At 43.5% G+C, this 15,204-nt stretch overlaps 2 protein-coding genes and 1 non-coding gene across 4 annotated transcripts in view; 2 read left to right on the forward strand and 1 right to left on the reverse strand.

The window, feature by feature from the left end:
• Window positions 1–127: 127 nt before the first annotated feature.
• LOC135900964 (ubiquitin domain-containing protein 1) lies at window positions 128–12,138 on the reverse strand. Of its 2 annotated transcripts, none has more exons than XM_065430599.1 (3): window positions 11,920–12,138; window positions 11,005–11,232; window positions 128–1,676 (listed from the first exon to the last, which is right to left on the reverse strand). In XM_065430599.1, the coding sequence occupies exons 1-3, from the start codon at window positions 11,999–12,001 to the stop codon at window positions 1,303–1,305; spliced, it is 684 nt and encodes a 227-aa protein (XP_065286671.1). In that variant the 5' UTR covers window positions 12,002–12,138; the 3' UTR covers window positions 128–1,302. The 2 variants fall into 2 exon arrangements, with proteins under 2 accessions (XP_065286671.1, XP_065286665.1); XM_065430593.1 differs by having other exon boundaries at window positions 11,005–11,241.
• On the forward strand, window positions 6,212–6,284 carry TRNAS-UGA (transfer RNA serine (anticodon UGA)). The gene has a single exon. It is a non-coding gene; the product is annotated as a tRNA-Ser (tRNA).
• Window positions 12,139–12,186: 48 nt separating the features above from the next.
• Mms19 (MMS19 nucleotide excision repair protein) overlaps window positions 12,187–15,204 on the forward strand; it is an 80,531-nt gene continuing 77,513 nt past the window's right edge. Inside the window, exons 1-4 of the mRNA XM_065430564.1 lie at window positions 12,187–12,419; window positions 12,625–12,673; window positions 12,735–12,838; window positions 12,913–13,001. Of these exons, the coding sequence (XP_065286636.1) occupies window positions 12,326–12,419; window positions 12,625–12,673; window positions 12,735–12,838; window positions 12,913–13,001 (336 nt within the window). The 5' untranslated portion in view covers window positions 12,187–12,325. The remainder of the gene's footprint in view (window positions 12,420–12,624; window positions 12,674–12,734; window positions 12,839–12,912; window positions 13,002–15,204) is intronic.

Raw genomic sequence — 15,204 nt, forward strand, 5'->3', positions numbered from 1 at the left:
TTACAAAAATTAATTGTGGCATGTGTCGTTTATTTTAACAGGCAGGCTAGCAGGGTCATCCTGCACACTGTCACTTGGCAGCAATAAACAAAAATTATTGCAAGCTGTCCACACAACCAAGCAAGCATTGCACAAAGATAGGATGTTTTTTATTTGTGTCTTTAACAGGCAAACACAAAAGTACACGCGCATAAAATCTTGAACTAAATTCATGTCATCCTATATCTGCCTGGCAGGCTCTTTCAAATAAAGGTTATATCAAAAGCAGACTGTTTGTATACGCAAATACAAATGGCATTATTTGTATATGATATATACATATATGTACAGCAAACAAAATGACTTTCCATAAATGCATCCTTAAAAGCCTTAAAAAAGCAATAAGCCTAGGAAGAAAAACTAAACAAATTCTATCACGTTTCAAGCACGGTTGTGCCACTAGTCAACATGGGCACTAAGACATGCATAAAATGATTATCAGAAATGATTCATTTGAGAGGTCTGCCACAACACAACCTGGCATAAGGAGCCAATTATGGGCTCTCACAGAGAGGAGCCTCATGACATGGTTGCTAGGCATCCTCTGACTGCCTTGACTACATATCTGCTTCAATGAGGCTGAATAGACAATCCACAACTAGATGTGCTGTAAAATCTTAAAAAGCAGCAGCTAAAAACAAAGGCTCTGTCCATTTCCTGGCCCAGGCCATTGCACTGGGGCACGTGCAACACTGAACGAATGCATCTTTCAGGCTACAGTGCTAATTGCAGTCCTTGGCAAGGTTGAACAGACTCAATCCAAACCAGGACACGGCAAATCAAAGGTGCCGGATATTCTTAAAAGAAGCTTCATTCCGCCCAGGTTGCATGCCTTGGCTAAAGCAATGTGTGCAGTAGGCACCGCTTGACTCCTCACTAACACAACCCAGGGCAACATACACCTTTGGACTTGCGTGCAGCAAAAATGGCTGCAGCTGGCTTGTAGGGCTTAATTTTTGATAAAGTTACTGCATGAGCTGAATTGACTACTCAGAGCTACTCACGGCATTAAGTTAAAAAAAAATGGACTAAAAGTTCTTAAGAACAAGGCTCTGTGTCCATTTTCCCTAGGTCTTGTCCAAACCACTGCACAGGAAGTGTGCTCAAACACACTGGGCTTCTCCACACGTGGCAGACGTGCTGGTGCAACACATGACGCTGGGCAGTGCACCCACACGCACCCATGTGCTGGCGTGCTGTGTTCTATCAGTCTTGTGCAGCAGGAGCTTCCAAAGCACAGTTGTCGCAGAGGGGAGGGGGGCACTAACTTGGAGTGGCCACAGCTACCTGGACAACAAAGCCCATCTGCAGCTTGGCTTCATCAACACGCGTCCGATCTGAGAGCAGCTTGCCCCCAAAGAACCAACGTTGGTGGCTGGCTGGGATGCCCTCAAGGTCCTCCAACCGCCGCTTCGCAGCCAGTATGGTCTCACCCGTGCGCACAGCCATCTTGGTGTCCTTTCCTGTGGTAGAGAGGCGCAACTTGAGAAGTATCTCATGACCTGCACATGGCTCGCTCTCTGGTGATGGTGACTCAGCATCGCTTGTATCCTCCACCAGGTTGCCTGGCGCACTCAGACAGTAGACAGGCAACTGGTACCGATTGCCCAGCTCATCATAGCAGTCAAGCAAGGTTCCTGCAAGAATGAAACAAAGCGACTTTTCATGGCGACTGCCAACCATGTCTGCACACAAATGTGGTCACTAAAACTAGGTACATAAATAGAGCAAGTGCGCCGAGTATCTCAATCCCAGAGGCTAGCATCCTGCAGTATCAAGAGTATACACATTCTGCAGTATGTGTACATCTACATGTATATGACGCACATCATCTTGTCTGACATGTTCCTTTAAGTGTGTTTCCAATATGCAATTGCACCAACTTGCCCATCTATTAACTCTTCAAATATACATAAATGGCTCCAATTCTCAGAGTAAGACAATGCTTCCACACCCACAGCCAATGTGTGCAGTGTTGAGCATTTTGCATAACTTTACAGCGACAAATGCCTGCAATGCAGCCATTACCGCACCTTTTTGAAAAACTGCTGTGCAAGAATGTGTTTGTAAAGCGAGCTATGACTGTCAATAAAATATAATTCCCAAAGTGGGTTTAGTTTTAGAGCGCAACTCTTAGGCGCCTATTCCTGGGGCGAGCGTCGGCGTCCTACCTCGTAACCAAGCAAGCACAGTAAAAGACAAGAGCAAATGCGGAGCGCTGCGAGGGATGAAAAAAGGGGTGAGAGTAAAGAGTGTGCAAGGAGGAAATCATGGCAAAAACGTGAGAAGAAAAGCGTAGTGCCGTGCATGAGGGGCTTTATGGCTGCGATGACTATGATATGGCACCGGAGTAGTGCGCGTCGTCTGCATGGAAACAAAGTGCTGCATGAGCAGAGGTTGTCTGTGGTGTCTGCTGTTAATTGCACCCACGCGCTTCCTCTCGCAATACAGCTGCTCTCTAAATTTGCATTTGGGAGTATCGTAATCGTCGGTGAATTTTTTTATTGGGGAGGTGAAAGATTTATGGTATTTGATAGGGCTACATAGAGTTTCTCAACTCCATAGAGATGATGAAAATGTTGCCTCCATAGACCATGCAGATTTCATTATGAGATATAGTATTTGGCTTTACCCAATGGCTGTGGAAATGTAAGCTATCTCAGGAATAAGCGCCTTTTCCTACTTAACCACTACCCCTCACATGCGTATGATTGTATTAATACACCCATTAAAAAAAAATATGGCAGGCTCACACAGCTAATACACATTTTCTAAACAACTCTGCAATGTGCTCAACATCCTTTTTGGCCGCTACAGTATTATTGCCAGAGTCTGTGTTGGGCATAAGACTGCACAAAGATGTGCGAATGTTGGACAGCACAGTGGCTACCATGTCCTGCTAAGAATTGCACATTGCCACAGGGACAACAGATTGAATCAGAGTAGTAGTTGTGAAGTTTTGAGTGTGCAGGCCTGCTATTTTGTAGTGATGCTCATGCCTTTAGGCACTTTTCACATTAGCGAGCGGCTGCATTCATTGCTTGGCCTGGGGCAGTGTTGCTTCACCACTCACGAATATGAAATGCGCTGAAAGGCAATGCTACAAAGTCAAGGGGGGAGGAAGAAAAAAAAAGGAGACAGTGCTTATTTGGCTACATTCATCGTGAAACCTACTGCTGAAGCAATAAAACTTTTATGAGCATTATGCACTCTTCTAATAAGAGGTCTATGCAGTTTATGGATGCCCATGAGCTGACTGTATACAGGGTGGTCATTTTTAATTTTTACGGAATTTTTAAGAATCACCTGTAACAGATAGCACAATTCTCATCCTTGAGTTGGATTATTTGAAGATGTGGATATTACTAGCACCGGAAACTAAAACACATTCAAATAACCAAATGTCACTACTTCACTTTTTAATTACTTTACAGCACATACTGCAATTTACTAATTGCAGCCCATGAGCTTTTCTTATATTTTTTAAATTTTGAGTTTACTTGCAACAATGTTGTGGGAGACCAGGAGTAAAAGCTGTTCAAACAGCTTGACCTGGCCACCCTACATACATGGCATAATGGTAGTTGCAACAAGGAAAAAAAAAGAATGAAAAGAAAAATAGACAGTGCAGTGTACATGGCTCACGTACAAACAAAACGTACTTGTGTGTGGCACACGTTAGACAACTTACACAAACAGTATTTCGATAAACAGCAAAATAAAAATGAAATCGGCAAGAATTGTGCACAAACATGTACGAGTTTATGGAAAAAATTTTACTTCCAGTAATACTCTCTGTAGCCGTTTGAATGAGAGTTGTGAAATGTCAAAGAGCTGTTCTCCGCTAATTGTATTTAGTAATGTGGGTAGCAAGAACTGTGGCATGTGCTTGCCGTAATTTGTGCAACATTCTTCTTTATTTACCATTCTTCCGGTTTGCATGTCTTATATTTTGTAATCTCTAGCTTCTAGTATAGCTAATTCAGTAAAACCTCGTTAAACCATACCCGCTTAAACAGTATTTTTGTTTTAAAAGTAGTAAAGTCAAATCCCTAACTCAGCGGCCATTGAACATAATGTGTTTTGTATCCGCATAAACCGTACCAGCTTATTGCATACGTATCGGTTAAAACGTAGCGTTTCAACTTTTCGTCGCGCAAACACGGCGGTACGTCGTCTCCATCGGGTGGCCTGGCAGAACAACAAGCCTCAGAGATCGGAACAACGGCCTCCAAGCGCCCTGTGCATTTGCGCATGAAGCCACATCAACATCGACATCATTTCGGCGCCGTGCTAGAGAGCGTTGTGGTGTGCACGTGAGAACTCGTGTCATTCCGAAGCTTGGATAAAAAAGACGCCAGGTGCTGAGCATAGAAGAAAAATTAGTCATCATCCGTGCTATCGAACGTGACGCGAAGAAGTCTGCGCTGGCACGCGACATGGATCTGCTGTTGACTACGGTGTATGGCATTTGGAATGCGAAGAAGTTGCTCGGCAGCGCTGCTGCGACCGCGAAGACATGTCAGCTACGAGATTCAACTTTGCGCCATCACTGCCTCTGTTGTCGCCAAAGTGTCGCCTAGCGACAGTGATAAGGACGACACGGAAAGCCACAGCACGGGCGATTCAGGCCCGACAGTGGCAGAAGCTACGCGTTACCTCAGCCTAATGAATGCAATCATCGCGACGGGAACAGGGGCGCGATAACGCAACTCTATTCCAAAGGAAAAGTATTCCAAACGCCTGCACCCAGCAATGAAAATGCGCCCCCGGGACTTCTGCAGCACTACTGCGTGCGTGCACGGTGATTATGCAATGTGAACGAGGAATCCGCCATGCGAGTGTTTGTCGAGAAGAGGGGGCTGGCTGAAAAGCTGGCACGCAGCTTCAGTAAGTTTGAGGCCGCTGTTGTCGTGCTAGGTTGCTGCGGCATCAAACGAAAATAACAGTTTTGTCACGCAAAGTGAATAAATACTGCACGTTTTTTCCCCCTTTCGTTGCACTCTCTCCGAGTTCCGTTGTCGACAGGTAAGTGGGCGAGCTCACGCTATTTCGGTTAAACAGTACTACTGTTCAGTTTGTAGTTTTTCCGAGCTCCGGCCAACTACGGTTTAACGAGGTTTCAGTGTATTGCTAGCGTGTTAGTATTGTTGACTATAGCAAATTTGTACTGTCGACACAAATTATAAGTGTACATAGAATTGACCTTAATAATACTATGTCTTCTGAAAAGGTCCTCGGTGTGAAAATGGTATGGAACATTATATATTAATTGAACCACGCGCTTTTGCAACACTTCAATCTTGAAATTTTCGTTAGTGGTTGTACCCCGAACTAGTAACCCACAGTTATTTACTGACAAAAAGAGCATTAAAAAAATATGTTGACAGGTACAGGGAATTAAAAGAAACGTTGCATATTACACCTATTGTTCTAGACAACTTACTAATCATATAGTTTATGTGTTCATCCCATGTCATGTGTTCACCAAAGTAGACTCCCTGGGTTTTTATTGATGGTACTAGTTCTATTTCTATGTCACTTAAATTAATTGGAGCAAGCTAGACAGGTTTGTTTTAAGGTCGAAATAAGCCCGCTTTTGCTTTATTAATGTTAAACTTTAAGTGGTTTTGAGTAGCCCAGAAGAAAGGGGGTTAACCGAGGGGCCCGATTTTTATTAGTCGTATCATAAGAAGCCAACAAACACTGACACCAAAGACAACATAGGGGAAATTACTTGTGCTTAATGAAATAAAGAAACGATAAATAGATGGAAATAAAAGTGGGTGAAAGGACAACTTTCCGCAGGTGGGGAACAATCCCACAACCTTCGCATTTATACGTGCGATGCTATACCAATTGAGCTACCGCGGCGCCGTTTCCCCATCCACTTGCGTATTTATGTTTTCTAGAGAACCCTGGGAGTGTTAGCCAGTGCCACCACTCGCAAACCTTGGCTGCGGATGTGGAACATCCTTTCTGCCACAGGCATCACGTTTTCACGATGCCTGCACACTCTCGTGATGCCCGATACCTGCACATTCTCGTAATGCCTGCAGCAGAAAGGATGTTCCACATCTGCCGCCAAGGTTTGCGAGTAGTGGTACTGGCTAACACTCCCAGGGTTCTACTAGGAAACATAAATACCTAAGAAAATGGTTGGGGAAACGGCGCCGCGGTAGCTCAGTTGGTAGAGCATTGCACGTGAAATGCGAAGGATGTGGGTTCGGTTCCCACCTGCGGCAAGTTGTTTTTTCATCCACATTTCAACCACGTTTTTCAACCACATTTGACCGGTTTCTCAAATGACCTTTCTTCTGCAACCATTACATACAGGGTTCTATGTTATAAATAGGAGGAAATTAAAGGGTGTGCAATGCCTCCAATACCATAAAATTCCAGCATTCTCAACGAAATGCTGTGATTAACAAGGTCAAATGCCTTGGAGAAATCTAAATATAAGCAGAGTACCATTTTCTGACATTCGAATTTTTTCTAATATGAACTCTTTTTGGGCCAAAAGGGCAAGTTCAGTGGATTTCCTTTTTTTGGAAGCCGTATTGGGCAGAATGTATAAGATTATGGCCAACTACAAAAGATGACAGGCGCTGCAAGATTATTTTTTCAAAACCTTTAGTAAAGACTGGCAATATGCATATCGGCCTGTAATTGCTCAATGCATTTCTGCCCTCTCTTTTAAATACTGCAGTCACTTTGGCGGTCTGCATGTCATGCAGGAAAATGCCTAATGATAAGCTTTGGTTAAAAATATGAGTTAGAAATGGCGCCAGAACATCGATTAGGTGTTTCACTGGTTGTATTTGGATACCTGACACATCAGTCTCTTTACTGTTGCTTAATGCCATAAAAGACAACTTCATTCTTGGAAACCGGTATGAGAAACAATGTATGTTCAGTGTGAGAAATCGTATAATTAAAATCTGCATCAATGTTTGAAGACTGACCGAGTGAAAGAAAGAAGTCAGTGAAACTGTTCCCCAATTCGCTACCTGCCAACCAATTTGCTACTTGTCAATTCTATGCTATCTCGTAAAATCGTAATAATTTGTTCAGGCAATCTTCCTAGCATTGTATTAAAGGGGGCATGACACGGTCACCCAATATTTTGTGGTTTCCCATGAGAAATTGTAGCAGAGGGTTTATTATGGCTATACACGCATAAAAACTGGGCAGTAAAGGCACATTTTTGTCCAAAATGTGAGCTAGAACTCGCTGGCTCTAAGCCCCGCCTTCCGGCGCCCACCGCCATATTGCCAGGCCATGTGCGATGTCATGCGCTGCATGGAACCGAGCCATCGTCTGCTACAATATTGGCCACCGCACCATGTGAGATCAGGGCATAGCTGCCGTTTCTCACCATATTTGCTCCAGATGTCGCATGGTATGTCTTCGACACTGCCAACTTCACGTGATGAAGCAAGTGAGGCATCTTTCAGCAGCATGTGCAGCGATGGCGTAGTATATGCTGCGCATTTTGACATCGACCTCATCGCCACCACCTCAAGTGATGAAACACGGCCTCCGAGATTCACGCGCTAGCTGGCTTGTGCAAATCTCGGAGGCCATGGACGAAGACAGCATGGTAAACGTAGTCAACATAGATGGTGACATTGGTGTTGCACTAAATGCTGCTGATGCTTTCTGCACTCATGATATTTTATGCGTTCAGCACTGCTTAGCCACCCGTTCATGGGAGGCAAAGTCTGGTGCTACTTCACACACAGCAAATTGTTGCGCGCGTAGATTGTTTGCGGGCATGCATTTCTCTAAGAATCGTACTCAACAAAACTATGTTGTTGTTAAGCTGCCGTGCGTTCCCACCAGTTCTTATTTTTTTTTGTAAAGCATATGTAAACAAATGCCCGCGCACATGTGTCCGTGGCGCAAGGATTTGGCTCGATGTACGCTTTGGCTGCACCTTCACTTGAACTTGCTTTATTGCATCAGATATCCAGAAAACAAATAGCAAGGCTAATGTTTGGCCAGCGTGCTGCCTGCCGGATGGGTCGGTGCGAGAACACAGTCTGCATCGTGTCTGGCTGCAGCTTCAGCTTTTTCACAGGTATCCCAAACTCAGCAAGCAGGTGCAAATCGTCGTCGTAGCTGCTTGGCGTGAAGTGTTCCGAGAACAAAACAAAAGCGTCAGATAATCGCCAGTCCTTCCTGAAGTTTGACAAGCTCCTTGGGGAACCTGAAGTATGATACGGAGCACTCCTTGCTCCGTTCGCTGGAGCACCCAAGGGCGCTACATCCGCAGTGGCATTGTTTCAGCCGCTACAAGTTGAACAATTCCAATGGCAAATTGAACAAAGCAGAAGCTTTCCACATGTGCGCATAGCCGACACACTGATTCTTCGCCGGAATATACGATATACATGCTAGCTTGGCAGGCACACAGCCTGCGACGTCACGGCTCGGGAGCGTGCCAGTGTTGCCCCACTGTTATGCCGTTCGAGTATAATATAAAAAATTCAATTACAAATTATGTGCTGGTTCAAATGAGCTAAAATTTTGCCAATGCGTTCTTGAATGCACAAATATTATCTCACACTATACAGATTAGTATAGAAAATCGGGTGTCATGCCCCCTTTAAGCATTTTTGTAATGTCAGCATCACGTCCTACAGACGTATTAAACTTGTCGAATAGATATTCGTTCTTAGCCCTCCATAATTCCTTGGTAACGGAGTTTCTAAATTGCTTAAATGCTTTAAGTGCCTCAGATATTTTAGTTTGGTGAATGTTTTGTACAATTGGTCACATTTTCTAATTTGGTGGAGCAATTCCCTTGTCATCCATGTTTTTTTTTTTTTGAGCTTGCCAGAATTATTTACTTAAAATTAATTTCCAGGATGACACCAGTTTCGACAAATATTCCAAAAACAAAATACATGGGCGTTCCGGTTACTTTTGTGCTCCAATGCATAAAAGCAGATTTTGTTAAAAAGGTAGAAGGAACAACAGTGCATTTTTACGACAAGTTTGATGGTGCATATCTCCAAACTGGCATCATTCTGGAAATTCAAGATATTAATTTAAGATAATTAGTGGATGCTTGTTAATTAGTTTAATATGCATTTTGATTTCTGATGCAAGTAATGTCTACCTCATAGTATTCCAGCTAAAGGACTATAATTGTTATCTGCAGGAGCATATCTTTAGAAATTCCATAAAATTTTAGAAATGGTCACCCTGTATATAGTCTAAAATATAATTAACAGGGATATAACAAATTATGGGATTAACAAAGTAAATCTAAGATTTGATTGATCATGCATTATTTGAATGGAGTATTCTGCTATAACAAAACAATGCGGGATCCAACATGGTATCACTTATACTGAAGCAAATATTTGCTTGCAAGTGGCTGAGAATATATATTTTGGTATTAGAAATGTCAAAACAGCTATTTTTCAGACCTGCATGCTTATCTGGACTTCCCTGTAACAGTGCCACCTACCTGTAGAACCAATATGTAATAGCAATGGCAATTTTTGGTGCCACATGATTTTCCACTAAATTTTTTGGACATTATCTGGGTGTGTGAGACACTGCAAACATGGTGCTGGACTTGGCACTAAATCCCAACTTCTGTTGCCAAATCCTGAAATGAAGCTGGTTAAGTTTCCAGTCAAGGCAGTACGGCTGCGATGAAAATTTGCTGACAGCAGGTTGGTGACAAGTCGCCGCGGGGAGCTCGCCATCAATATGTTCATGCCGATAGATCTCATCGGCAATTGAATGCGAGATCACACGTACGGGCTAGACTGACGAATGTAGTAGCAGAGCTGGGTCTGAGTGTGCTCCCCTCCATGCTCGAAAATTCACTTGGTGACTGTTCTCATCAAGAGCAACATGAAAGAACACATTCTGGTCACACATACACATTCTGGCAAGCAGTTTAGCTTTGACGCTGTCACCACCAGCATAATGAAAAGGACAGATGAACGGACACAGCAAACCCAGTTTTGAGCTTTAAACTGCTGTATAAAACATTTCAGCTCGCTTGATTGCCTCCTATGCCACTACTCATTGTGAGGCCCGATGTAGCAGCATAGCAAATGACCGAGCGAGACAGAGCATATGTTAATGTTGCAATGGCCTGCTCTCACTTGGCCACCTACTGCATTATGACGTCGCAACACAGTCACCTCCTGGGAAAAGAAACCGAAACTGGCCATAGAAAAGCTAGTAGGTTAAATTATTTCGTGTGCTTTGAGGCTAGCCAATATTTCTTCTAGAATTTATAGGTACAGAACTTTAATCTAATGCCAAAAGGAAGTCTGAAATATGTCAGTACTCCTTTAAGGTTGATTTCCCACTATAGCTACTGTGCCTTCCATTCAAAGCGATCATCATCATGTGTGTAGGAAAGAGTATTTGTAAGGGCTCTTGAAGCAGTTATGTGGATGAGAACAATGCACATAGCCTTATATACACATACTATACTTTGTAGTTGAGATAAATCTTGTCTAAATGGCAATGGCAGCACTAATTTCACTACCTAGTTCACTTCCTGCACAGAAGCCAACGACATTAGGATGACAAACTGGGCATGTTGGTTTAGCATATTCCAAGGTGAAAGGTGTGTAGATGATGACACACAAGAGAGATATGCCATGAGTATCTTTTTTGTGTCCTCGTCTATGCGCCTTTCACCTCAGAAAACCCACGACATTTCAGCAAGGCTGACAAGAACACACATTTTATAATTCAGGGTCCTGTTAAAAGCAAGAGACGTCATACCACAGACGAACTGCGAACCACGACACGTCCCTGCTTCCCCATTATCAGCACTTCTCTGGATACAATCGGCAAAACTCCAGTTCCAAGCATGCACGAAGCCCTCCGATACCTGGGCTTTGAACCATTGCACCGACATATTTCTCCTGCAGAACACGCACAAGCGAGATGGAAGTGTCGGAGTAGCAAAGAGTGGAGTACCGTTTGGGAGAGAGATGTTGGCTCCGTCAATGATGGCTTGCGCGAGAGTGAAGTCGTTGGTTTCTGCGGCATAAGCGGCCGCCTTGAGGGCATCCCAGATTTCTTTACGGCCCTCAAAGGCTGGTGCGGTGTCCCAGAACTCGTCCCGCTTACTACGCAGCTGGCCTTCCATGAGCGGCACATCGCTTTTCCACCGTGGCTTCTCATGTCGGAGCGGTTGGTTCTTTCCTATAGAAACTATAAGAATTAATGCACTTCTAAGTAAAGCTGAATGCGTACTGCGCACCTCAAGAATGTTTATCACCAATAAACTAATGCGCACCTGCGGTATTTCTAATCGAGTTACGAGTGTGTCACTCTACTGCCAAGTGCCGAACAATGGGCGCGTCTTTTTCCAAGTCTGGCAAATCAAACAAACCGCGGGAAAAATTCATGGCTCCCATCAAGAGGTCGCGCCTCTAGTCCAGAAAGTATCCAAGTTTCACAGATATAAGTGAAGGGAATGCAACACTGAACTAGAATGCGCAATACACGGGCGTTTCGCGAGCAAAATACAGTGCGCCTTGTGCGCTCAAAACAAATAGGAAGATTCAACGTTACCGCAACAGTACTCCTAGTTATGACAATGAAAGTAATGAGACATCATATGAATCGTTTAAGAGACCGCACCGAATCGACCTGACGTCAACTATAGTTCAATATTTAGGGTTAAACTAAACCATTGGCAACACAACTATCGATAATACTTCTATAACAAGGCCAGGCATTGCATTAGCGCTGTTTCCTTTGCATTTGGGAGAAACATTCTTGCTCGGCACACGACACAGGGCACAGAGCAGACGGAAAACAACGTTTAACGTGAATAACTACCTCTCTTTACATCTACTATAATAGACCAAACAATGAAGTCCATACCAGTTTGTTGCAAGTTAGTTTCATCAGTGGATTCAATACCGGACGATGGTCTACTGTTTCTGGTGCCAATGCAACCGCCCATCGTAATACTTTACGCCAACAAACATTGTTACTTCTAACATTCATAGAAGCACAGTTTTTCTAGCAACTGCCATCCCCTCAATCCTGCGCAGCTGACCCAAGGGACACCACCGTGCATCGCAGTGCCGCAGTCAAATGTTGTTGTTTTTTTGTTTTTGTTTTTCCGGGCGAATAAGTGTTGGATTTTACAAGTATCTGTAAAAATATACTTACTTGCAATTAAATTGGAGTATATATTAGTACTTACGATACTGAAGTGTGTTCTGGAGCTTGTATGCATGTACACCAGTGTACACTTTGTGGCGGTGCTGGAACTTGAAGGCACATGTTTAAAACGGGAGCGTCTGCTGCCATGGACGCATCTCTTCTCAAAGACGATGACGACGAGTTTCAAGAAGAAGTCGCCCGTTATGTAAAGGGTACAGTGATCAGAAATTTGACAAACACTTTGACTAGCCCTGTGCTGATGATGTGTTGGTAGTTGTGGTCACTGAAGTTGATCAACTGATCGAATTATTGCTTTGTTCCCACATGCGTTCCCGCAACGGTTTAGCGTCTGTGAGAATATCGCCAAAATGTGCTGAAGGCTGAATGAAGTTGTCTTTTTGTAACTGTTTATTGCAGTGATAAAAGAAGATAAGGATCAGTTGCTGCAGATGCTTGAAAGTATGGGGTAAGAGTACAAATTTTGATGTAATGTTTGTTCCTGCACTGTAAGTACTGTTGTCCTGTAGGCACATTTTGACGCACAAAGACTACCAGCGAAGGGCTACTGGTGTAAGAGTAATCACCAACGTCATCCAACTTCTTCCTCAAAGATATCTTGGAAAGGAGCAAAGTAAGTTTCGATGCACTGCATGCTTTCAAAATGTGGACTGTCTTAATGTCGGTCTTGTGGTTTATGAAACGCAGCTACCACTCTACTTGATTACTATCTGAGCAAGCTGGAGGACCACCCTATAATGGTACCGTTCGCCATACGTGGCTTGTACGAGCTAGTGGTGAGTATAACCTACCGTGACCGCTTTCCCCATGTACAGAAATGCATCTTGAAGCCTACGTATGATTTGATTAAATGGCGCCTGTCGTGGACACAGTAGGAAACGCTATGAGCGCCTCGGGCACGTTAACGCCAGGCGTAATTTATGTCAAGTCGAGCATGGGCTTCAATTTAAGATGAGCTGAGCACAACGGGTGATGAAGCTCATATTCAGGCTACAGCATGCATCTGAAGTCCACCACACACTCGATCATTTTCGTCGATTGCTAATTTGCTTTCTGCGGCACTCCACCTGTGATGGTGGCGTCTTGTGTGGTTGGTTGTATTCCTCCCTTCTTACCTCAACTCAGGTTTAGTTAAATTGTGGGGCTTCCCGAAACGACTCGCGGGCTATGAGAGGCGCCGTAAGGGGTGGGAGGACTTGCTCCTGATTAATTTAAATCACTTGGAGTTCTTTAACGTGCACCAAAAGCACGGTACACGCATTTTTTCATTCCACTCCAATCAGAATGTGACCGGGAATCGATTCGGGACCTCGCGTATACTAGCAGAACACCATAGCCTCTGAGCCACCTTCCAGGGTCCAGTAGAAGAGAGGTTTAGTTCGAAGTTTTTTTTTTATCTAACCTGTGCAAATCATATTAAAGAATTATTAAAAGAGCAGATTAATACTTCCAAAAAATATGCAAAATAATACAATGCAGACAGGGCACACTTTCAAGTCAAGCACAAACCAACACCCTACCTACACCCGCTAAACTCCACTATACCTGGGTTTTGGCATAATCACCACCTTCAAAATGTATTCGCTGTGGACAACACCTCAACATTGAATACATGCACTAGCACTGCTGTCCAACCCCCACTGCCTCATGCCCTCAGAAACGCAACTATCCCTGCCCCTTACTCAAGCCTCCAAGACAATGTCAAAGATTCCGTGCTCCATTCGTCAAATCAGCATAGGTACATGAATACCGTAAGTGAGGCCCTGGACTGAAGGTCTTTGAAAATCCAAAACTGCATTAAAGCTCTACTCTACTCAACTACTCGTTGCAAAAAAACATCCTTGTATTGTATTATAAGATGAAGTAAAATGCTACTTGACCAGTTCGATTTCATATTTAGAAAAAAAGAACTCATTGAAATTGCCGTTGACAATGACGCCGGCGGTCGAAAGGTTTCGTTTTCACACGACTCTGCACCGCCCACGCTTTCGCATTTCAGTACTTTCTGATCGCGTAGTGCTGCGCTGGTTTTGCTGGCTCATAAAACTCGCATAAACTACAAGTAGCAGAGAATTCAACTTCCATGTGATGTCATGGTATGCCCGAATAGTCTACGCCACTTGACCAAAAAGCAGCTGCAGCGGCGAATCCGCTGCTCTGTCTTGGCTTGGTGATGGCGTACGCAATGTCACCACTCCCGCGGTTGGGTGACGGGAGATTTGAATTTTCAAAAAGGTATTCGGACCCTTCAGACACAATTTTCTTGTAAACTAGGTCTTTTCTTGGCACGAAACAAGCATTGCGAGGTTTCTGGAAAGGTATTTAAACAGTCCACGTCGACTTAGTATTTGCTTTCAGTGTCCCTTTATTGAATATATGACAGCATCAACAAAGGTTATAAAATGCATTGTTTAAGAAAAAAATTTGGGGAAAAAGAAGGCATGGCACACCATCTCAATAAAGAAATTGTTCTTTCAGCATTTCGTTCTTCATCTAATATGTTTTTGTCAAGACGTTAATTTTTAATAGATATGGTATATAAAATCTGAACTATGCATGTGCATCATGAAAATAGACTGTAATGTAAAAGTATGCTTGGTGGTAGCTAAAACTAGTAATGGTGGGGTTTACAGTGGGGCATTGCAACCACTACCCTACGGCCGCACAAGTGAAAATGACGAAAAAACTGTTTCAGCATTCCAATGTCTATTCAGAAAAATTTTGTTAATGAGCCAAGTTAAACTTGATGTTGAATAACTTCCTTTGTATTCAAAATTAAGCCTCTAATGAACTATTGACTGAACAGAATATTTGAGCATGGCTTATGATTGGCATGGTGCTGTCACTAGTGAATGTGTCTAGAGTAGAGCTTCATAGGAATTGCTTCTTGGCCTTGTTGGTATTGGGTGATAGACACACGAGCCGCTGAAAAGACGAACACAAAAAGGAAGACACATTGGCGATGGCTGCTTATGCCAT

This window comes from Dermacentor albipictus, chromosome 1, assembly GCF_038994185.2.
Source record: "Dermacentor albipictus isolate Rhodes 1998 colony chromosome 1, USDA_Dalb.pri_finalv2, whole genome shotgun sequence".
Classification (NCBI taxonomy): domain Eukaryota; kingdom Metazoa; phylum Arthropoda; class Arachnida; order Ixodida; family Ixodidae; genus Dermacentor; species Dermacentor albipictus.